This window comes from Ceratotherium simum, chromosome 14 (assembly GCF_057802395.1).
Source record: "Ceratotherium simum simum isolate JZ-2026a chromosome 14, ASM5780239v1, whole genome shotgun sequence".
NCBI lineage: Eukaryota > Metazoa > Chordata > Mammalia > Perissodactyla > Rhinocerotidae > Ceratotherium > Ceratotherium simum.
In genome coordinates this window covers 49,451,236-49,475,311 of record NC_141913.1, presented here as the reverse complement: position 1 = coordinate 49,475,311, position 24,076 = coordinate 49,451,236, and the positions used below count along the sequence as shown (strand labels likewise).

The 24,076-nt window shown below is 42.1% G+C and overlaps 1 protein-coding gene across 3 annotated transcripts in view; it reads right to left on the bottom strand.

Moving 5' to 3' along the window:
- TNFRSF11A (TNF receptor superfamily member 11a) overlaps positions 1-24,076 on the bottom strand; it is a 52,622-nt gene that overhangs the window by 4,705 nt on the left and 23,841 nt on the right. The window contains exons 3-9 of one of the 3 annotated variants that reach the window (XM_087439317.1): positions 23,667-23,792; positions 19,698-19,841; positions 16,711-16,804; positions 15,228-15,322; positions 13,773-13,886; positions 11,163-11,215; positions 9,122-9,896 (exon numbers count right to left, since the gene is read on the bottom strand). In XM_087439317.1, the coding sequence (XP_087295443.1) occupies positions 9,122-9,896; positions 11,163-11,215; positions 13,773-13,886; positions 15,228-15,322; positions 16,711-16,804; positions 19,698-19,841; positions 23,667-23,792 (1,401 nt within the window). The remainder of the gene's footprint in view (positions 1-9,121; positions 9,897-11,162; positions 11,216-13,772; positions 13,887-15,227; positions 15,323-16,710; positions 16,805-19,697; positions 19,842-23,666; positions 23,793-24,076) is intronic. The other 2 variants (XM_087439318.1, XM_087439319.1) reach the window with 2 other exon arrangements.

The following is a 24,076-nucleotide window of genomic DNA, read 5'->3' as shown; positions in this document are numbered from 1 at the left end:
TAAGTCAAAAAAGATGTTTAAGATATGAACTTGTAAATGACTTTCAAGTAACTCAGCTTCTACTGACCAATCGCTGATACAAGGGCTTCTGTAGCAGCAGCAGAATGAGGGAGCATGTAACACAGAAGCCCTCCTATTGAGAGATCACTAGTTAGTTAATAGAAAAAGTCAAAGTGAGAAATCAAAACCAGTATGTATATACCATAAACGTTCTATTCTGATTTAAAATATTTAATATTAAAAATTAAATTATATTGTAAATATAATTTAATATTTAATAAAATATTAAAATGTTTATTTAATAAAATCAGTAATTTTAAGTTGTTTAGAAGTATGACTTTTTCTGGGTATAATTCCTCTACCTTTTTGTTATTACAACAACATTGACTGCTGGTTCTGTTATGTATAATAAAATATATATATAATGCAAAATTACAGAGAGAGCATTGCTAGCCACTGCCAGATTGATTGATGATTTTCAATGGAATCCCACCTCTTCTTTGTCCTCTTCATATTGAGATTTATATGTTAATGTCATGGTATATGTGATTTCTCCATGATTTTCAATTTTACTTTCCAACAAATTATCATTATGAATCCATTGTTGTGTAAACTTCTTCCTGTCAGAATCTTCAATTTGTCTGAGCTCAGGTAAAAACCCATGTTTTTACCATCATCTTGCATATCAATTTTCATATGAAGAATTTCATTCCATGCCCATTGCCTCATGACAAACAATATCTTTGATATATTCTATAGGATCTATATTCTTATTTTCTATTTTTTTTTCCAAAAATGGCACTGAAACCCTTTTGCCTAAGAGATACATGTAAACATTTCAGAATCCTTTGATTCACAGACTGGATCAAGACTATTATTCTTGGAGGGAGCAGAGTGGGAGAGAGGATAAAAACAAGGCCTTTAAATTCCTGACGATTAGGATGTAAAGAAGTTACCAAGCCAGCCCTGATGGCCTAGTGGTTCAAGTTTAGCATGCTCCACTTTGGCGGCCCAGGTTTGGTTCCAAGTCACGGAAACACACCACTCATCTGTCAGAAGCCATGCTATGGTGGCAGCTCACATAGAAGAACTAGAAGGACTTACAACTAGAATATACAACTATGTACTGGGGCATTGGAGAGGAGAGAAAAAAAAAAGAGGAAGATTGTCAACAGATGTTAGCTCAGGGTGACTATCTTTCCCAGCAAAAAAAAGAAAAAAAAAGTTGCCCAGAAAGAGTATGAGATTCTCAAACAATTTTATTCTTCATGTTTCTTTCTCGAAGGTGCAGTGATGCAAACCACCTTTGTCAAGTGCAAGTCCATTCCATCCATGCTGACTTTTATGAGAGTAGTAAACTGGTACAGACTAAACTTCTTTAACAGATTCTTCTGATTTGCAAATAAGTGGCAGCAGAGCTGTCTTCATGGGCACGTGACTTGTGCAGTCACACAAGGCCCTGCACTCCGAAAGCCCTGCTTGGTTTAATGTTCTGCTGTCATCAACTTGAAATTCTTATTAATTTTTGCACAAGAGGCCTCATATTTTCATTTTTCACTGGGCTCTGGAAATGGTCCCAAGCTGGTCCTGAGTGGCACGCAGCTTGTAGGAGTATTGCTCTGGGATTTTTTTCCCCACTGATGCTCTAATTTAGCATCATTCTTTTTGGAGGTAATGTCTTATATGTTGGACATGTTTTGATATTGCAGAAGTGTTTGCCAATCTAATTTCCTCTACTGATAAAGAACTAAGTGTTGAGTGAGACACCGAGTTGCAAAGGCTATCCACTGGTGCTCCTAAAATACGGATCCTATACTATGTTTCCCTGGTGGTCAAGCCGCCTGACACCTGCTGTAAATTGTTCAACACCAGCTTTCTGATGTCGAGTGAGGCTTGTCCCTTCGAGAAAAAGTCTACTGACTGTATCAATTATTCCTTCAATGCTTTGCCTACAATCTCTAGTTTTGGTTACTTTAAAGTGGAAGGAGAACGAAGTCACTTGCCAAGCAGTCTAAGTGCAGAATCTTTCTAGAGTTTTATTCCCTCCATCTTTCATTGTTGTCTCACCCACCCCAACTTCAATAGCAAAAAACTTCTAGCAACTCATTCTTTGAATAGTCCGGAAGCATTGAACAGTTTTCATAGAAACAGTTCTCATGCTTATCAACCTCACTTTTTACCAGCTGATGTAACAGTTAAAGTTTTAAATTACAACTCACATTCACAGGACTGGGAACACCCACAGATTTTAGTAAGCGTGGCCATTCACCAGGTGGGAGCAGAAGGGCCTGGGTATTCTTGAGTGACCCATTAATTGTGAGTCATCAGGGTGCTGTGGGCTTCAGTAAGCTTACTTTACAGAGGGAAAGGGGAGTGTGGGCTAATCTATGGTTGGTGGAGATAGATTAAGAGAGCACCCATTACAGTCATAATAGTAACAGAAACAACACCCCAAATCCAGAATTTACTGAGTGCTCCCTCCATGCCAGGCTGGCTGCATTGCAAACACCAGCACACAGTTACTTTGCATGTGAGCATTCCAGGTTTGCTTTTTTCCCCTCTATTGACTGACATTGCTTCAAAGATGAAGACTGTCTAACAGCCTTCTTTTTCCATGGCTTGTCAATGCAGACTCACCCGCAAGTAATCTAATAACATCAATGTCATCCTGGTGTTTCGGTCTCTGAAGAACTGAAGGTACATAACTGGTGACTAAAGGGATGGTGGTTTCTGTGGCTGCCCGAGGACAGGAGGGTAAGAAATGGGCGGGACAGAGGACAGTGCAGAGGTCTGAAAGCTCTGGTCTTGTCCTGGGTTGGCCCCCACTAACTGTGGAATTTGGGACAAACCACCTAACAACTCTCCAGATGCTCATGAAATGAGCATCAATTTTCCAGCCCTGCTAGCCTGGCAGGGTGCAGCCGCACGCACAGAGCAGGCATATGATAAATGTTAGATGAATAAATGAATGCATGAGTACCTGTCATGATGGCATAAGGGTCAAATGAGATGACAGACTTGAAAATGCTTGGGAAACAGCAAAGAATGCATTAGGTGCCGTGATGGCATAACTACTCCCAGGATGTAGTATTAGTGCTCATGGAACTCCCAAGGAAACATAGATTTGGGAACTGTACTGAACCGTAATGTTTTCTTCCCCTCCCTGCTTTGGAGGACCTCAACGTGTCTTAAAGACTGAAAGGCACTTTCCTCTAGAAATCTAACCAACTTTTGTTTTCTTTGCTGAAGTAATCTATCATGACTGTCTCTGGTTTGAACACTCATCTGTGTACTTCTACACTAATCCCCTACGGTTTCATTTCTCGTCATGCAAGTCGGCTGTGAGTTGAATGAAGCACTAAAGTACATCAAGGTTTAGAATGAGTTGATAATATTCTTATTCTATCATATACCTCAGTCCTGAACTGTCCTTGCTCAAAAGCAATAATTCCTTAAAATTTGCTGTCTGCTTTTCAGAACAGAAGGGTTTTACATGGTCACGCAAGCTGACCTGAGAGGGCAAGGCCCTGGGATGGCGAATCAATGGGACACCATGTCAGCAAGCTGCATCATCAGGGGGTGCCGTGGGGCCTCCTTTTCAGCATGGTTGCCATGGTTTCTGCAGTTGAAATTGCCCCCAAAGGGGTAACTCTTTCCACTGAGAGCCAAGGAAGCCCCAGCATGTTCTTTTTTTTTTTTTTTTTTTAAGATTTTATTTATTCATGTTTTTCCCCCCAAAGCCGCAGTAGATAGTTGTATGTCGTAGATTCACATCCTTCTAGTTGCTGTACGTGGGACTCGGCCTCGCGTTGGACGGAGAAGTGGTGCCTTGGGGCGCGCCCGGGATCCGAACCCGGGCTGCCAGCATCAGAGCGCACGCACTTAACCGCTAAGCCACGGAGCCGGCCCAGCCCCAGCATGTTCTGATGTTAGGGGGGACCTCTCCCTTGCTGGTGGCTGGTAAGAGGGGAATGTGAAAAGGGAAAGATGGTATGGATGAGGCTTATCCAAGATGCTTTAAAAGGCCTGAGGCTTTTATAGGTACCATTAGTCAATGGAGCCTCTGGGAATACAAGCAAAGCAAGGCTTCCTCACTCCCTTCTTCCTTACTCTCCTCAGCTGCCTCTCTGACAGCTTTCCCCTGCAAGGCTGCCTCCTTACAAAAAAGCTGGGATTGGAGGCATGTGAAAGAAAGGGCTCTCCTCACAAAAGAATCAGTGATAGTGAAAATAGTAATTGGCCAGAGTAGCCAATTATCCCAGGCCCGAGCCTGCCCTTGTTCTGTGGCACACTGAGGATTCCCCAAGGCACCGTACACAAATGAAATCCATATCAGTGGCACTGATTTAAGGGGAGACAGTGCAATGGTTTAAGGTACAGGCTTCACAATCAGATATTTGAATCAGGGTTTTGTAGCTGATTAGCTGCGTGGTTCTGGGCAAGGAACTTGCCAATAGGATTTCTGTGGGGAATTAAGAAGATGATACACGTGAAGCCCTTAGCCAGCACCTGGTAACTAATATCACTAATGTCACTGATAAAAATATAACCTTCAGAACATCAACACAGTCTTACATGTCTCTGAACACACGCGACTGATAGAATTCTATTTGAAGGCTACCCAAAAGTATGATTTGAGAGCCAAAATGACGAGGACTTTTTAAATTAGAAATTTTGAAGAGTTTCTAACATTTAAAATGGGTTAGTTGGCCTAACATTAATATTTAATATGACAACTAGAAAAATTTTCAAGTAACTTGAGAGAGTTAAAAATAGCATTTAAGTCAACAGAAACAATAATAAATGAAGTGCCCCATGGTGACCAGAAAGGTGTTTATACTTTGCTAAGTCCATGCTTTACACAGCAGGCTCCATGGAATCTCTATTTCTCAGGCAGAGAGAATAAGCTTCCTTTTAAGAACTCAATCCCTGACAGAATTTACATTTTTAAGCAGGGTAATGCACACTTCTCTTCTCAAAAGCTTATGTTGTTTAAAATGCATGAATATTAAATCACAAGAACTATAGCAAATATCCCCCAATTGTCATGTAGATTTTCTTCCAAGGAACAGAACTAAAAATATACACAAATACAGTCAAACTACCCAGGCTACCTTGGGTTCTTTCGGAATTTTTTAAAAACTTATTTTATATTTAACCCATATGCTTCTCATGTGATTTTCCTTTTTATGGAAATGCAAGCTCTGTTTTAGGCATTTGGAAGAAACTGGGTATATGACGATAAGAGAAGGGAAGCAGTGTTTAATAGTTCCATTCTGAATCATGCTTGAAAATTACTTAGAATAGCTTACGAAGGAAACCCTTCCAAAATGAGCCCCATTAGAACAGAAAGAAGGCAAGCAGGACTAAATTAATCAAAGTATACAGTGAACACATTTTTCATATATTTTGAAATAATGCATTGACTTTTAGCACCAATGAATGCTGTGTATTATTACCAAATAACCAAATTATAAAATATTTTTAATTTACAGAATCAATGAGCTAATACTTGCCCTTACCATACATAGCTAAAAGTGAAACACAAGGTAGTGGATGGCATTTCAACAGGAGAGAGAAGAAAGTTAGAAACAGAGGACTATCCATTCTGTGGGAGGAGGGAAGGAAAGGGAAAGAAAAATAGAGCAGGAAAACCTTTATCCATCCTTTCAGGATGGAAATGGACACTCAAGAACAGTCATGTCAGGACAGGGTGGGACCCAGGGATGGGAGACTGAGGATGGGGGAGAAATGGGGTCAGGCAAGTGCCCTTCATCCTCCAGTGCCCTTGGCTCCCAGGCATCGGCCTTGGCATATCTGTGCCATTTTGATGAACCAACTCACTTTTGCTTCCGTCATCTCTGCCTCCTGTACCCAGGACATCTAGGTCTGCCCAGGACCGCTAATGCCAGTCCTTCCATCCCCTGCTTGGCCCCCAGCTCCCCAGAGCAGACTGAAGGAGTGGGAGGCTGAGAGTAAGTTAGGGAACAGGGAGCTATGGTCTCTTGTTCCTCTAGTTATTTGTGACTGGATGAATGAATGAATGAGCTCGTGGAAGGCCTTGCTTTCTCAAATTATTGATTCTGTTTGTGTTGTCCACACCCTGACCTCAGTCTCTACTTGTTTTCCATGTCTCCATAGCTCAGTGGACCCTCAATAAAATTTGATAGAAAAACAATATGTAGCTGGTGTTCATTAAGAATCATTGTGGGCCCTGTAAATAAACAACTCTCTCCAGCTCAGAAGCAGCTGAACCAATTAAGTGATTTCAGGGGCCAGAAGCAAATCACTGGCCAACTAAAGACATTTTTTTTTTTTTGTGAGGAAGATCAGCCCTGAGCTAACATCCGTGCTAATCCTCCTCTTTTTGCTGAGGAAGAGCGGCCCTGAGCTAACATCTATTGCCAATCCTCCTCCTTTTTTTTTCCCTTTTTCTCCCCAAAGCCCCAGTAGATAGTTGTATGTCATAGTTGCACATCCTCCTTAGTTGCTGTATGTGGGACGCCACCTCAGCCCGGGATCCGAACCCGGGCCACCAGTAGTGGAGAGCGCGTGCACTTAACCGCTAAGCCATGGGGCCGACCCCGAGACATCTTAATTACAAGAAGTTGTTCATTCTTTCACATGAAATAACTTTCTAGATACAGTGAGAATTCTCCAAACTCAAGGCGAAGGGGCTTGTAACCAAGGTAACCCCTGTCATGTCGTCAGGATAGTAATTTAAGATGTAAATTAAGACATGGTTATAAGACATAACCAAAAGTGTGTTGCCCTCTTCATTGGTCTTCGCTAGTAACTCTCACTGTTCTTTAAGAGTTATAACACTGCTAAAATAGCCTTAATGTTGGGTATTTGTGGAGCTGTTTGAAGACTCATCTTTCTCTTCAAAAGGATGCTGGGTGCAAAGCAGATACTCTTCCCTACTGGGGAAGTGCCCAATCATGTCATTTCTCCAGAAACCACTTGATTTGGTTGTAACTTTACAAAAAAAACAACAAAACACCCACATATAAAAATCCAAAACCCAGTAAAAAAGGCCACCTCCCTCAGGTCCTGGGAGCAGAGTGGCTTTTAGGAAATCAAATAGGATTAGGCCCCTCTCTTATCTTTTACCCAAGCTCCATCCTCTTCTACACATTTTATGGAACACAAATTATGACAATTTTTTTAAAAAAAGCAATAATGAGAAAGTGCCATTTTGACCAGAAACCAGAAGGCCTGTTCACGTAGAAGTAATTATGAAGAGAACAGCACAGCCTCAAAAATCAATCTGGCTGCTGCTTCTCCTCAGTCGAAAATGAATTTGGCCCGTTTGCTGGCATCCTCGGGCAGACTCTACGATGTCTTGCATGGCTAAGCACCAGAGGAAGACAGAAAAAGCAGTGTAAACTTTTTGCAAATTAACACCACTTAGTTGATGACACACTTTTTTCTCTTTCCTCCATGCCTAGATGTTTAGTGCAGGAGAAATAAAAGATAATGAAAAACAGACTAGGGCACTGTTTTAACTCATAACAGGAGAGCACACATCTGGCTTTTGGTTTCATGACACTACGAAAAAAAAGCTCTCTGAATTTGGCCAACACCGTTCTTCCAGGAACTGTTGATGGTTTTCACACAGTGGCAGCCATCACCCTTCTGGTGGCACCAATGGAAAAACCAGTCTGCCCCTGGCAGTGTTATCAAGACATGGCCACTGCCACACTGTCGGCCTCCCCACTCCCCACAGCCCCCCCAAAACTAGTCTTCTGTATGTCTCTATCACCAACGCAAAGAAAATTAACTGCTAAAAAAGAAATAGAACAATGCACATAAACAATAGAGCCAACTTTTAGTCATGGAAATTCCTTAAAATCTTGATGACATTTTCTGAAGGAAAAACACATCAGTTCTTTGAAAAATATCCCCAAACGTATCTCTTCCTTTCAGTTTGAGAGTTCATATTTTAGAATTTACACATCAGTGAATTCGTGTGGTTGCAGCAAAACCACAAAGCTTGGAAAACAGATTAAAGTACGTTATTCTACTAAAGACACGAGGAGCCATCGTCAGCGTGAGGCCAACAGTCTCTGAGTTTAGGGCAGGAATCTAGCTACCTCAGGGTTATAAAATAACTCAATGACCAGCTGCTAGCACCACTTGCTGTCTAAATAGAGAGGCAGGAAAGAAAAAGAAAAAGAAAAGCATTCCGGGATAAAAGTGGTCCATGAATGTGCTTTTTTTTGAGGGTGGGAGGATTCTGTGAAGCCCCTTAAATAGTATATATCCATATATTCATTTTTCCGGAGAGAGTATCTATAGCTTTTAGAAGATTCTCAAAGGATCCCTGACCCCCCATGTAGTAAGTAATCCCTCAGAGCCAGAGGAAGCCCTCACCATCAGCAGCCAAGGCCCGTGTAACTACATAATAAAACAGATGGTGTTCTATCCTCGCAGAAAAAGTTATAATATTATAATTGGTGGGCTATTCACGCTTAAGCAGTGGTGCAGTGATAAATCTCTATGATTTTAAATTGTAAAATTATCCTTCTGGCTCCATAAATATATTATATGCATGGTTATAAAAGAGGCTTCTCATATAAAGCAGTAAAGGACGGTTTACTGCATCATTAATTTGGTATAGAACCAACAAGCTACTCTCAATAAATATTAATTAATTAAAGATTAACTAAATAATTTTGTTTGTCCTCTTGAAATTTATAACAGATTTTCTTGGGGGGGATTTGAGGCATTAAAAACAAAAACCAGGAATCTGAGGCAATGCCTTGACTTCAGCCGATCCCGAGGTCAATGTTGACATTGTCTTCACAGGGTCAATACTGGGATTTGAGGTCTAATCCCATCATGAGAAGCCTGAACACAAAAGGGCACAAGACAAGTATAAGGGAAGAGACAGCCCTGGGGGCCAGAGGATAAAGTCACAGAGCAGTGAGCACAACCCACAAACCCAACTGGTGGACTGAATCAAAACCCATCCTGTAAAGAGGCTTATCAGCCTCGAGTGGAATTTTTCCCATGTTAGTTTCCCTCTTCCCTAAATGGTCTGTGACACTTGCCCCGCAACACTGCACCAAGAATAGGCCTTTATGCTCAGAAGGGAGAGACCAAGAGAGTTACTTACCAGATGCAGGTGGCTGGTCACTGCAGGGGCTTCCAGACCCAGGGCCTCCCCTCACGGAGCTGGGAAGCCTTGCATCAGCCCCATCCACGGGGTGGCCTCCTGCCTCTGCCCCATCAGCTGCTTCTTCAGGTGGAAGGCCCATGCCACAGGCGCACTGGGGCAAAGGTCCACTTTTCGGGGAACCCATGTGAGGTTCCCGGTCCTCCCTAGGAGGGTTCCCGCAGCCTGTGCAGCCATCTGCAGAGTTGGAGCTGGCTGCCCAATGAGGGCAACTGTCACCCTCCACTTCTTTTTGCAAGTACTTTTCGGAGGACATGGGACTCCAATCAGTCCTGCACAGGGGCTCGGCCAAGTTGCAGCTTTCGGAATCCACCATGTTCTCTGTCCCAGTGAAGCACTGGCTTAAACTGTCATTCTCCCCCACCTCCAGGGGCTCAGTGAAAGGGGGTGTGGATTTGCTTCCAGGCTGAGCGAGGAACAGTAAAGAGTCTGGGGTCTGGGAGGGCCTGTCCACGTATTCGTCTTCCATAGGAATCTGCCTGAAGGGGTCCACCTCAATCTCGCTGACCAAGGTGAGCATCCTGGCGTCTTCTCCCCGTGCGCAGGGACCACCGCCTGCACACGCACCCCCACAGACACCACCATCGTCTGGACAGCACATATCTTCAGAAAACATCTTCTCTTCCAGAGTCAGCAGTAAGACACCTTCACAAATTTCACGCTGACTAGAGGCTTCCATCTGAGGGCTGCTAAAATTGCTGCCTGAGGACTCCTGCTGATTTAAATGCAGAAGGCAGAAGCGTTAATACCCAGAGTTATCAGAACATGGTTCTGCTAAACACGGCTGAAAGTGGTGTTTACAGTAATTATTTCCACCATAGCAAGTACAGATGGAACACTCACTATGTCACTTTATTTGTGTTATTTAAAATTACAGAGTCGGGGGGGGAACCCTGAAATGGCATATAACCAGAAACAAACGAATCTAACTGTATTTCAAATGAATGGTATGTTCACACTAAAGCAAGGAGAAGAGCTAACCCAAATAACTTTAGAACACAGTATTTTGCCTATACTCGCAATCTAAAATTTAAAAAAAACCGTAAACAAATATTGCACTCTAGTTAGTAGCTCTGTTTTCTGCTGTGGTATGGTTTAATAATTCTGAAACTACTTTCTGTGTATTCCGGAATTGAGCAAGTGAGTAAATATATCGAGGATAACAGGAGCCTGGTTCACACTGTTGGAGAAGGGAAGAGTCAAGTACAGATAAGGGAAAGACTAGAATGAATCCTGTGGTTCTGGAACTGGAGGAATCAGTATAAGCACATGGTCTAAAATTTATATAACTTTATACCTAAGAAAATAGATCTAAAGGACATAATGGGATAATTAATGAAATTTTCATATCGAATGGGGATTGGAGAATAGTATTGTACCACTATTAAATTTCTTGATTTTGATAAATGTCCTATGGTTATATAAGAGAAATTCACACTGAAGTATTTAAGGGTCAAGGAGCACAATGTCTACCATTCACTCTAAAATGGTTCAAGAAAAAAATATACATACACATATACACGCAGAGACCAAATAAAGCAATGTGATAAGTAGAAACAATTGGTGGATCGGAGTAGAGGGTAGGTGGAAGTTTTCTGTACTATTCTCAGCGCTTTTCTATCATTTTGAAATTATATCAAAATTAAAAATGACCAAAATAACTACAGAGTAAAGGAAAGTGGCAGCTCTTTCCTCCTAGGAATCTGTACTAGGCAATCAGGATTGTCACTAAAATAATAATATAAATAATATATGTACAAAGACATGACAGAAATGGAATGAAATACAAAGAAAACAGGCATTTAGGATGAGCCCCGACTTGGGCTTTGGGTTATTCTGTAGGAATCAGCCCTGGGATTTGAGGGTCCATCCCCTCAAGGAAGTACCCCTTACACATGGGCTCAATATTCAACTAATAACAGTTATATCAGCTTAATTGTTAAAAGTACTTAAAGGAGGCAATTAAGACTTTTAAAGTTACCTTATTTCCACTTAGGCGGCCGCAAGCCTCATTGACCCAGTGCCACAAATTAGCTAGAAAAACAAAGTAAGGATAAGGGTTTCATAGGATTACTTCCTATTTTTAATTCAGTATTATTGACCACTATCTCAGTTCAATATTATCTTTAAACATAATCCTCTGCAAGTCTTTCAGTGAGAGTTCCTGAGAGTGAAAACATTTAAAGGAAAATCAACCAATTGAAAGACTATGAAGGCATCTTATTCTTCCTATCAAAAACAGAACTTGCTGATCCATGTAAAGCAAAATATGATTCACCAATGTTCCAGCGAACACCTTTTTCTTTGACTACGAGGGACTAGGCTCGGCAGTGTAGAGGAACAAGGACGACGTGGGTCTAGGAGACTGACTCACCAGTAAACTAGCTCAAACATATGTCCAATAAAAGTAAAGTGCACGCCGGAAGGCCGTGTCAGACCCCATCAAGTTCCAGTGGTCCCCCAATCCTTTTCCACTATACCTTCTTGCTTCTCAGAAGGAAGAAGATGTTCTGTGGCATATACAAAGTCTATCTCCACTAACTTTTTACAAGCGAAGTGATGAAACTTAAGTCAAATCTATAAACTTAAAAAAAATCTATGAACTTACATTATACAAAGATAAAATTTTACCCTACCTCCATTGAATACTTAATGTTGAATTCACTATAAAGACTAAAGTCAGGAGGTTGTCAATTCTCCATTGAAAGATAATCAGGTCATAATAATAGCTAATGATACCTATTATGTGACCTTTCCCAGTTTATTTAACTTCTCTGAGCCTCCGTTTCCTTATCATAAAAGGGGGAAATAATAGTGCCTTCCTTAAAGTGCTGTTGTGAGATTTGGTTAGTCCATGTCAATGCATATAGCAGTGAGGCACAGAATACACATTCAATATATGTCAGTGATTGCTACCATCATCATCATTCTTCTTGTTTTCTATAATTTTGAAATTATATAAAAATAAAGTTACCCCCAAGAAAAGGAGAGTTGCATCTCTTTCCTTGTAGGGACCAGTACTAGTCACAAATGGTACTGAGAAATATCTGCACGCAGAGGCGATAACTTTTCATTAAGTACTATGATAACCTCTCCCCTGGAGGATTGTGAAAGTCCCCCTAACTGGTGTGCCTGCACCCACTCTTACTGTACCCCCAAATTTATTTTAATTACTGAAATACCCAAATACTAAAACCAGAGGTATTTGAGATGGCTGTTTTTACTTTCCTTTGCTAAGGATAAGGAGCAAACTCCTTAGCGATGTCTGCAGGGCTGTAGCATCTGGCTGTGCCTCCCTTTCCAGTTTCACCTCACGCTGGTTCTGACTTTCTGCTCCAGCTGCACTAACCTTCCTTCAATCCCCCCAACTCACCCTGCTCCCCTCATCGTGCAGTTCTCTCCGCATGGAATGCTTCTGATTCTCCTTGGGCTAATTAATTCCAACCTGACTTTCAGATCTCAGCTCCTCTGCCTCCTCTTCTGGGAGGCCGTGGCTGATGCCAAGGCCAGGCAGACTCCTGCCATCTGCTCACCTGGAGCTCTGCACCTTCCCTTTCAGTACTCAGCCTCACTCTGTGGGCCTAAACCCTGCCTTGCCCACTGAGATGCTTCCTCCATGAGGGCACTCACTGTGTTTGTGTTGCTCGTATTGAGTCCAGTCCCTGGTGGCCAATAAACATGTGTTGAATGAAGGGATGAAGAGAAAGCTAACAGTTATAAATCCTGATTCAGTAACTGGTAGGCCCATTGTCTTTCACATTGATAAGATATGGCAGTAAAATATTATTAGAGGGAAAAAAATTCAAGATCAAAACATTAGAAGTCTGTTTATCTCTGACTATATGAGCGACCCACATCATCTGAATATGCATTATTCAAATCCCCAGTTACCATGCTGTTAGGGTAGTCAAGTTGCATTAAATAAAAATATTCAAAAATGAACAGACTTCGAAAAAAGTGGTTCCTGGGGCCGGCCTGGTGGCGCAGGTGGTTAAGTACACGTGCTCCGCTGCGGTGGCCCAGGGATCGCCGGTTCAGATCCTGGGCGCGCACCGACGCACTGCTTGGCAAGCCATGCTGTGGCGGCATCCCATATAAAGTGGAGGAAGATGGGCACGGATGTTAGCCCAGGGCCAGTCTTCCTCAGCAAAAAGAAAAAAAGAGGAGGATTGGCAGATGTTAGCACAGGGCTGATCTCCTAAAAAAAAAGAAAAATAAAAAAAAAGTGGTTTCTAGTCAAACATTGGTCTCTGCTTAACACTGGTGCCCTTCAATCACCATCTTCCCTCTTTAATCTTTTGACTGACCAATGTTAACATTAGGTAATGTAATGTCAATGGAAATAGCAAGATATGCAGGGTTTCATGAAGTCCATGGATGCGATGTGGGAAAACTGATCAAATCATAGCAAAGCAGAGGTAGACAAGATAAACAGTGAGCAACTGAAAATGGAAAAGGATGGCAACCTCCTTATTGTAAGCAGATCACGGGAGGCAGTCAATGGGCAATATATGCATCTTCCAAAGCATTTACCTAGAAATGTATCATTTTCTTTAAGATTCATTTTCAAAACCCACTGTAGACACAATACCTGTCAGTGCTTTCCCTTTTTTCCTATAGTAAACACCAAAGATGACGGCAGCAACTAATGCCACAGATATGAAGAGAAGCAGAATAATTAAACTGGGCAAGTAAATCTGGGGTTCTGTATTGGAAGAAAATGAGAAAAATGGTATTAAAGGTTATTTTAATTGTACTCTCTAAGTTTAAAAACAAAACCCTTTAAATCAAACCCCAGCGTCAAGGATGTTGGTCTGGAATAAGAGAAGTGTGAAGCTCTGGACCCTGACTGTAGGTTTGTCAGAGAGTGCTCACATTCGGAAAGGTGGACTCAGCAATGCAGCCCAGGCATCACTCTGAGCAAGGCCAGCCCAGAACCATCTTTACATGTTTCTCCTTTAGAACGACTCTAATCATGTTGACCACGCCGTCCAGTTCCAACTCTGCTTACCTATGGCACACCTCAATCTCTCCAGGTGGACGGCCTTGGAGGCCAAAGGAAGCCCCTTATCATATCTCTTTCCAAATGACAACACGGCACCAGGGTTTTGCTGGTCATGAGAACAGAACCACAGCCATCTGCGAAGTGTTTCAGGTATTTCGTCGACAACACAATGTGGACTCACCCCATATTTTCATCCCCCTTGATCACTTCAGTGCTAGAATCTTTATACTATAAATGCTTGGTTGACATGACCTGCTTTCCAGGACTCTCCCCTCTCCTCTCCTTCTCTCTTTTTTAAAATAACTTTTTATCTCCTCAGTTATTTGTAATGTTATCTTTGACATGCTCTTTTTAACACGCTGCTGTGACTGTGTAACTCCATATCCAGAACGCTCTGATGTCCTCCTGTTTCCCAAAATGTCAAATCTAAACTCCTGATTTTCTTAGTCACCATTCATTAGTCTCATTCTTCTGTGTCCTCGGTTCTCTTGTCTCATTAGAAAGGTCTTCTTGCCACTCAGGCCATCTCTGTGCTATGATATCTGGACCCACCTTCATACTGTCTCACTCACTTGGATAACCAGTATCCACTATTAACTGTCAATTCTCTGTCAATCTTTGAAACTGTACTCAAGATTAAGTTTATCTACAAAATGTTCCATAAATAACAATAGCAATATTCTAACAAGTTGCTAACTCTGGTTGGTGACCAAAACTTCCCCACAGACACCCCTACTGTGACCACCACCATCCTACAATACTTGAACATTTTAATTTATGGTTGCAGCTCAATTTTCTTTCTTTTTTTTTTATTTTTGAATATATTATTCTTTATCCATTCTAGAGTAGAAAACTATCAAGTAAACAACATATATGGAATTAAAATACTGATAAAAATGAAATACTGAGCTGATCGTGGATAGGATGAGTTGAAAAGGGAGAGATGAACCCCTCTAGATACAGCATGTAATTCGGGAGAAATCTAGAAGAGCTGACTAGACTGGGGGACATCTACCAACAAACTGCTCTATTTAAACATACCATTTGGTGGTTTCATAGATGGCAGAGAAGAACTACAAACCACATCTGATTTATCAGTCCCGTGATGTGCTTCCGTCTTTCCAAGAATGGTACAGCTGTGGAGGAAAAGGTAAGTGTTTTGGTTTTATATTCCTGTTTAAAAAAAAAAAAAGCTACACAGGGCTTTACTCTACTAGATTACGAACTCCTTCAGGAGAGAAACTCAGGTCATCCTGGGAATTTGAGTCCCCAGTCCCCATCCACACATCATAAAGGTGGACGAAAGAATAAACAAAAGTAACCACTGTCAGTGTTCTCTAAGAATGACTCTGAGAGTATGGTCCAAAAGAGAGTAGATTGGTGTCTTCAGTAAAGAAGATTCCAATGCTTCAACTGCCATGGGTAAGTGATAAACTTTTGATGAATGCTCTTTTTTTTTTTTTGAGGAAGATTGGCCCTACACTAACATCTATTGCCAATCTTTCTCTTTTTCTTTTTTCTCCCCAAAGCCCCAGTACATAGTTGTATATCCTAGTTGTAGGTCCTTCTAGTTCTTCTTTGTGGGACGCTGCCTCAGCATGGCTTGATGAGCGGTGAGCAGGTCCGTGCCAGGATCTGAACTGGCAAACCCCAGGCCACCAAAGCGGAACGCATGAACCTAACCGCTGCACCATCGGGCCGGCCTCTGAATGCTCTTTTGAAGTTGAAAACACAGAAGATCTTTTCAACATAAAACTTGGATAAGTGGATCGGAAAATAAATATTTAATGACAATTAATATATTGGGAACTGAAAGAATCATTGCATTGATTATTAGTATTCAACAACCAGAGGGCAATGAAAGGACCTAGGAATTCCACTATAGATATACTCACATAAGTGTGAAATAGTATATGTGTGAAATGATTCATTGCAAAATTGTTTATTACTGCAAAAGACTGAAAACAACCTAAACGATTATCAATAGGGAACTTATTAAATAAATTTTGATACATCTCTACAATGAAATACTAGGCCACAAGGATCTAAGGGAACTAATATGGAGTGAGCTTCCTTTAGGATATATTATGTGTTTATAGTATGCAAACATTTATATAAACAGGAAACTTCGATAAGCACACACACACAACACACACACACACAGTCTCTGGACAAATAAACCAGTGTTGTTGGGAAGCTGGGAAAAGTGGGAGTGATGAGTGAATGATAATAAATATCATAAATCATTTTCAACTAAATAAGGTTAGAAAGAGGAAAAAGAAGCTGCAACTGTAAGTCAAGATTCAGTCAAACTGAATCTAAAAAGTAGCACACATCAGGATGAAGATTGGGTTAGACTGGTTTATTTTGCCCACACTGAACTGACAGACTTTTTCCATTTTGAACATGGCTTCAAGAGGAAGCCTCACCCAACTGAATCAGGCTGTTTTCAGCCCAGACGAGACAGTGGAGGTTGATTTGTTTAAAATCAACAAACTCTCTAGGCTCCTTCCTTGTCACTTACTTGGTCCAGGGTTTGCATTTTTCTACGGAAGAGAAGGCATCGGAGAAGTAGCCTACGAGGCAGGGCTGACACACCGTGTCCTTGTTGAGCTGCACTGTCAAAAAAACACACAGACAAAAGAACAAACAGAAAACAAACGAGGACACTTAGAGATCGGCCAGGATGGTGCCCCAGAGGACCAGAGCTCAGGAGCTGCCCCTCTGCCTCTGGCCTTCCACCCCTGCCTTCGCCACCTGCGGCTGATTGCTTCAGCCCCACAGGCTTTTAGAGGGCCCCACGAGACCCATTCTGATCCCAGCAGTAGGTTACAGAATTGTGTTCAGAAAGGGAACATGCCCAGTGTCAGGCTGCTAATGTCACTAGCTGGGTTAGAGCCAGCTCTCTGGTCCTGACCCTTTGCTGTTCAAAGCCACTGTCCTGGTCACCAATACTTTGTTCCTAGCCCAGGAGCCTGCTGTCTGACTTGTTTTAACGAGGCACCTGTCTGCTCGCCCTTTTCAGCCTCTTGCGCTGACATCAGCTTTCGTCTACAGAGAATGGCAGCCCTTTGACTCCTTTTAAGGGAAACTTCTTGTCCTAACCCCTTCTCACCAGCTTAATCTCATCGGTCCAAGTATTGGAGTAACAACAACGTTTTCAAAAAAAAAAAAAAGAATCCTACAGGTTTCTTTCTCTTAAACCAAGGTTTGGTAGCAAACGTTTTCTATAAAGGCTCATCCAGTAAATACCTTAGGCTTTGCAGGCCTTCCGGTCTCTGTTTCAATTCCCCGTGGCATGAAAGCAGTCATAGACAATACGTGAAAAAAATAGAAATGGATGTGGCTGTGATCCAATAAAACTCTATTTACACAAACACAAGTGGTGGGATGGATTTTGGACACCTGCCTTAAGCCACAGCACTGAGAGCAGGAATTGATCCTGGTTGGTAAGCTTTCTTCAACTCTCTCATATTCCACAAAAACTACATTATCAAAACACGAAATGTCTCAGATTTCCTATGTCTGTTATCCTTACTGCAACTGACATGTGATGACCCTTTGGTAATTCCAATAAAGAAGAACATTGTCTACCATGTCATATCATAAACAGGCAATTGGCTAGTGCCCCAAACCACAAATTACTCTTGAAATTAGTGGCACGTCTGTGATTTATTTTCATGAATAAAACACTAAAATAAGGAATTACATTTTCTTTGTCTAAAGTGAAGTGGGAAGTACATTCTTGATTTCTGCAATTGTCTCAATAAGTAGGGTACCCTCCCTTATTCTAGCAACTTGATTTGCCTTGAAACCATATTAATGAGAGCTCAGTTAACATCTAGTCACTCACATTAATTCAAACAGCCTTTAAAAAGATAAACACATTCTTGAAGAGTAACCCTTAAAAACAAAGAGACTTCCTGAGGGGTGACAAGGCACACAGAGCTTTAAGGGCATTAATTTCCACACACTTGGCTTCCACGTCCACTCTTTGTAACACAGACCTGCCAGGGGCATCCTGCAGGTTCTCCTTTCCCTTTTCCCTTTCACACTCACACTTCTCCCACTTTACAAAAAGAAGGCACACTTCTTAGCCCTCCACATCCTGCTGTGGTGCCAAACCTCTGAGATGCCGAGCAAAGCAACAAGTCGAAATACTGGTGATGGGCAAGCTCCTGCACTCAGAGCACCTCAGTACAGCCTCTGACTTTCCCTGTCTATTAAGGGCGAAGTGTGACAACAGCAACGGGGTATCTGGGACCAGGATGAGTCATTCTGAATTCAAATATAGTGTGAGATGGGGCAGAAGTGAAATTTTCATTCATCCACATCACCCCCTCTATCCTCCATCTCTTGCCAAAGAATGCACCATCCCCACGGGACAGGGCAGAGAACATTCAGAAAAAAGGCGGCAGCACCTTTAATCACGCAGGTGCCAAACTTGCAGAAAGGCTCTGGGCCTTGTCTATCTTAGAATCAGAATTCAGAAGGGAGTTGCCTGTCATAGGAAGATTTATTCTAATAATTAAAAAATCAAGTCAGACTTTTTCTAAGAGAAAGCTCATCTGGTTTAGTCAGTGCCTTTGACAATAAGGACTCACTGTGCCAGACAGACTCTGTGATGACCATTTTCCTCAACAGGAACTGAAATGAGTAATATTTTAATTCTCCTAATCCTGTGTTTTACTTTTATAACTATAATATAGCAAAATATAATATATTCATTTTTGACCAATTGTGTAATAAGAACTGTAATAACAACTTAGTCCAGAAGAAATGTTTTGAATCCTTAGAACCTTGAGTCACAGGAAATTTTTAAAAACTAAGATTTCAAATAGGTGCATATTTTTTGATGTAAAAGAGTATGAAAAGGTAATTAGTAAAAGCTTTCAAAGCATAAAAATACAGCCGGATAAAATTCTGTGGGGAAGGTGAAATGCATATGAATCAAAAGAGAGAAAAGGACTATACAAAATTTCCAACAGTTGAGGATGACTAGTACATTTTATAATGGATGATGAAGGGTATCAAATTGCTATGGTGTTTAGATTCCACCGAATATTTTTAAAAGTGTTACTCTGTTAAAATTCCCTGGAAACTAAGTCCTTAGCAACCCTTTAAATTTGTAATGAAAAATTTTAGGCGTCAACTTAAAAATATGCCAGGGGGTGCACGGTTTTTCAAAATTCTTCTAAGGGGGTGCACAAGTAAAAAAAAAAAAAAAACTTGAGGACCCCTGCATTATCGGGTGCCCTCCTAAGTGGGGATCCTGAGGTTTCACAGATGAGGAATCTCGAGACGAGCACGTGGGCCGAGCGCTCACATTCCCACGGAAGAACCTGACCTGGGGTCATTGTCTGGGGACCCTCGAGCTCCTGCAGCGCCACCTGGCTCCCTGGAGCGTGAATGACGCAGGGAAGCCGTCCCAAAGCCGGCTCTGGCCTCGGTGTAATCGGTGTAATCGCACGACTTGGTGAGAGCCGACCGACGCAGGATTGAAGCCCGTACCCGGGTGCTGGGCGCCGAAGCCGGGCGCGCACTCGGCGTTGCGGCGGCAGCAGTCACAGTCGTCGCTCCAGTGGTAGCCGGCCGTGCAGGCGCAGCGCCGCGGGGCCGTCCGGTTGCCGGGCTCCACGGCCACCAGGGCCTTGCCTGCGGGAGACAGAGACGGGGCGGCGAGGCAGCGGGAGGAGGAGCGCGCACACACCTTCCACCTCGTGCAACTCGCCGACGCCCAGCCCCAAACCGCCCAGCCCCAAACCGTCCAGATGCAGCGCCAGGGCCCGCTCGCCGACAGATGAATCATTCAGGACCTAGGTTTCAGGAACTCCCAAGTTCCCCTCACACTTCCTGTGCTGGCACTGAGACACTGAGACATCCCGGGAGGTGTTTGTCTCTCTCAGTAATTAACAGAGTCTTGTAGGTTTTTCAAAGTCAATTTTCATGTTAGTAGGAAGATGAAGGACTGGGCGGTTTATGATCATTGACTATTTTGGCTCATGCAGAACAGACCTCACAGCTTCTTGATTTTTAGTAAATTCAAATGCGATAAATATTAATACTGATGCTAGATTGGACCTATGAGAACAGAGTTTCTGGAGATTGGGAATTCATCCTGGGATCCTGCAGGGCCACAGGATCATTCAGAGTTGTGAAAACAGGAGTCACTGTGTAATTAGGCAAATGGAGAAAGTACAGGGGTTGGGCCTGATGACATACTTGGAAATTAATCTCTCCTCAAATACTTAGGATAACACGCTTATTTGTCTCTTTTCTCACAACACAGAGCAAGGTGCTTTCCTTATCCTCAATCTCCTGGCCCTTTCCAGCTTTTGTGAAACAAGTAAATGCTCACACACACACAGTCAATCCTCGTTATTCACTGATTCATAGTCAATTCTGCCCACTCGCTAAAGTTCATCATAGCCCCCAATCAATACTCCTGGCACTTTTGCAGTCATTCTCAGACACATGCAGGACAGAAAATTTTGAGCCACTTGCTTGACATGCATGTTCCCAGATGAAGTCAAACAAGGTGACACTCTGCCTTCCTGTTTCAGCTCTCACACTAGAAACAAGTGTCCTTTGTGCAGCCTATTTAGTGACATTTTTTTTATTTTTGTGCTTTTTGTTAATGATTCCATTGTTTAAAATGGCCCCCAAGCGTAGTGCTGCAGTGCTGTCTAATGTCCCTAAGCACAAGAAGGCTCCGATGTCTTACAGAGAAAACATGTGTACTAGATGAGCTTCGTTCAGGCATGAGCTACAGTGCTATTGGCTGTGAGTTCAATGTTAACGAATCAAAATATTTATTAAATAAGGTGACTTTAAACAGAAACACACATAAAACAAGGTGATGTGTTGATTGGTTGACAAAAACGTGGTGACAGAGACTCGCAGGAACCTGTATTTTTCCTAGGAGCCACAGTTCAGTATTCGCCAATTCAGTGTTGGTGGTACATTATAGAACATAACTACTGTGAACAATGAGAATTAACTGCATACACACGTGTACATACACGACACAATACAACATTATTGAAAACAGACCTTCTACTCCTATAAAGACCCCATCTCACTTGGATTGTCCAAATGGCCCTTGTACTTTACATTCCTGAATACTTATAGGAGTTTGTTATGGACTGATGTTTCTGTCCCCTCAAAATTCATATGTTGACATCCTAACCCTCAATGTGATGGTATTAGAAGGTGGGGCCTTTGAGAGGTGATGAGGTCGTGAGGTTGGAGCGTTCATGAATGGGATTAGTGCCTTTATAAGAAGAGACAGCAGAGAGTTTGCTTCCTCTCTCTGTTCTTCGTCATGTGAGGACACAGCAAGAAGCAGCTGTCTTGAAACAAGGAAGAGGGCCCTCACCAAGAACCCAACCATGGAGCACCCTGATCTCAGACTTGAGCCCCCAGAACCGTGAGAAATAAGCCACTCAGTCTGTGGTATTCTGTCAGCAGCCTGAGCTGAGTAGGACAGAGTTCCAAGGGAAAAAGAAACAAACAAACCAGAAACCTGTTCCCTCCTTCACTGTCTCAAATGACAGCCACCAGCCACCTTTACATTCCCATTCTTTTCAGCATGGTGAACCTGGAGAAATCTCCATTCCCTTCTGTGTCCACTCTCTGAGGCCCAGGTCAGCTCTGCAGCACCAAGGCCAATATGCATAAACACGTGCCCAGAACATACATGGATAAGTGGCATTTCCTTGGAAAATTCTAATTCCAGCGTCCCACTCAAATGTAAGTGAATGGAAGCTTGTGTGACGATGAACAATTCTGACATATTTTTAAATATCTTAATGCACCAGGTTTTCTGCTTTAATTCATTTTGGCAGTAGATAGAATGAATCTTTATTTCCAAGAGACAGCAATGAGTCAACGTCATTACTGAGCAGTGGGAAAGAAAAAAGACTTGATCAGATGCTTCTGTTTGGTGGAGTTTCCATATTACCTTCTCTGCCAAAATCTGCCAGCTGTCTCTAACACATTAGAAAAATTATGAGGTTAAAAAGAAATGCTTATTTCCTTTCCAGTTCTGTCCACTGAAAAAAACCCTATAAACAAGGATCAACCCAGTAGCAATGAGCCTCCGAGCACCCAGACTGAGGTCACTAAATAAGATGTTCACTGAAAGCCATCAGGAATCCTTGAAGGAATGGCTGATTTCAGGCGCAGGGCAGGACACGTCCAAGATGAGCCTGGAAGCAAGGGAGCTCTTAAAGACAACTGGGTTGTATCAGAAGACATGGGGGCCCCCTGGAAGAGGTGGGACAATGTGTGCACCAGTAAAACTAGCAACCGCAATGGTTGGAAACACCTCAAATATGTCTAAATGCATGAGTTCATAATATTCATACAAATCCTTTGCCGAAAGCTTGGTGATCAAGTCATTATTTTGGAAAGTGGTAAAGCAAGTTAGAAGCATTCATCTTGCCTTTCCTGTGTATAATGCACTCAGGGTAACAAATAGTTGATGAGGGAAGTTTCTCTTTATAAAGAATTCCAGCTAATAAATGAAGAAGGAATGATAGAATTAGAACATCACCTTCCTGCAGCCCCTGATGAAAACGGATCTAGGCCATGATCATCAACAGCTGCTAATATCACAAAAAGAGAAGCAGCTACCACATGATCACCAACATAACTACAATATGCCAACTATGAAGGAGTTTTACTCCAAACAAAACAAAACAAAACACAAACTAGATTCTGATCAGCCTTCTAGATCTAATAACCACTTTACAGGAAATACAGGAGACAGAAGAATATGTTATATGACACCGAGGGAATGCAACCAGCGAAAATCAGGCTGAACCCTCCGCAGGATTAACAACATGGTTTCTTCAACAGATAAACTGAATGGAGAAAGGAAAAAGAGAGGGAAAGGAACCTCTAGGTTGAGACTTAAGAGATGTATTTTGATCCCGATTCCTACAAATAAATAATAATTGAAAAATCATTTGAGGCAAAAAAACTATAGCAGTCTGAGAAGGAGATCAAGCTCCTTCTTCTAGAGTTAATAAGAGCTCCTTCTAGAGTTAATAAGACATTGTTGATTTAGGAAAAAGCCTTGAGAGTCAGAAGATCTGGCTCTGAGTCCTGCTTCTCATTTGTTACCCTTGGAGAAGTCATTCAACCTCTCTTGGTCTCAGTTTCTTCATCTTTAAAATGGGATAATCCCGGCTGCCTCACAGGGTTTTGTGAGGATTTAATCACAGAATACATGTGGAAACATTGTGGAAATATTTTGTCAACTGTAACATGGGTTCCATGATTACACTGCAACACAAACATATTCCAGAACAAAAGCTCTGAATGAAGAATGTTAACACAGTGCTTCTGGGATCTGAAGCACATCCTTCTGGGGGTCTGTGGTCAAAACTTCTTCCTATGTCCCCCCAGAGAGACAGCACTGCTGTATCTAAACATATTGTTCATCCACACTTCCCACTGACATGACTGACTCACCTGTATCGCAAACTTTATGCAGCAAGCATTTATCTTCTTCATTCCAGGTGTCCAAGTATTCATCTGGGCCACAAGGCAGACATACACTTTCAGAGGTAGTAGTGCATTTGGAAGACATATACTTTCCTTAAATTAGAAGAGGGAAAAATGCACCAATCAAAAATACCCAAGAAACCAAAAAAAACAAAAATGCACCAATCTACTAGGCCATTTATATGACCGAGATCCCAGGAAGTCGGGCAAAGACAGTATGACACACAAGATGAGGCCACATGGCACAGTGATGGGCTCCTCAGGCCTCCCAGATGACTAACATAACCTCTCCTGTGTCTGCTGTGTCTGCGGTCAGAGCAGTCCTTTCCTTCTTCTAAATAAAACATCACCCTTCCACCCAAAGGACTAAGGAAAAG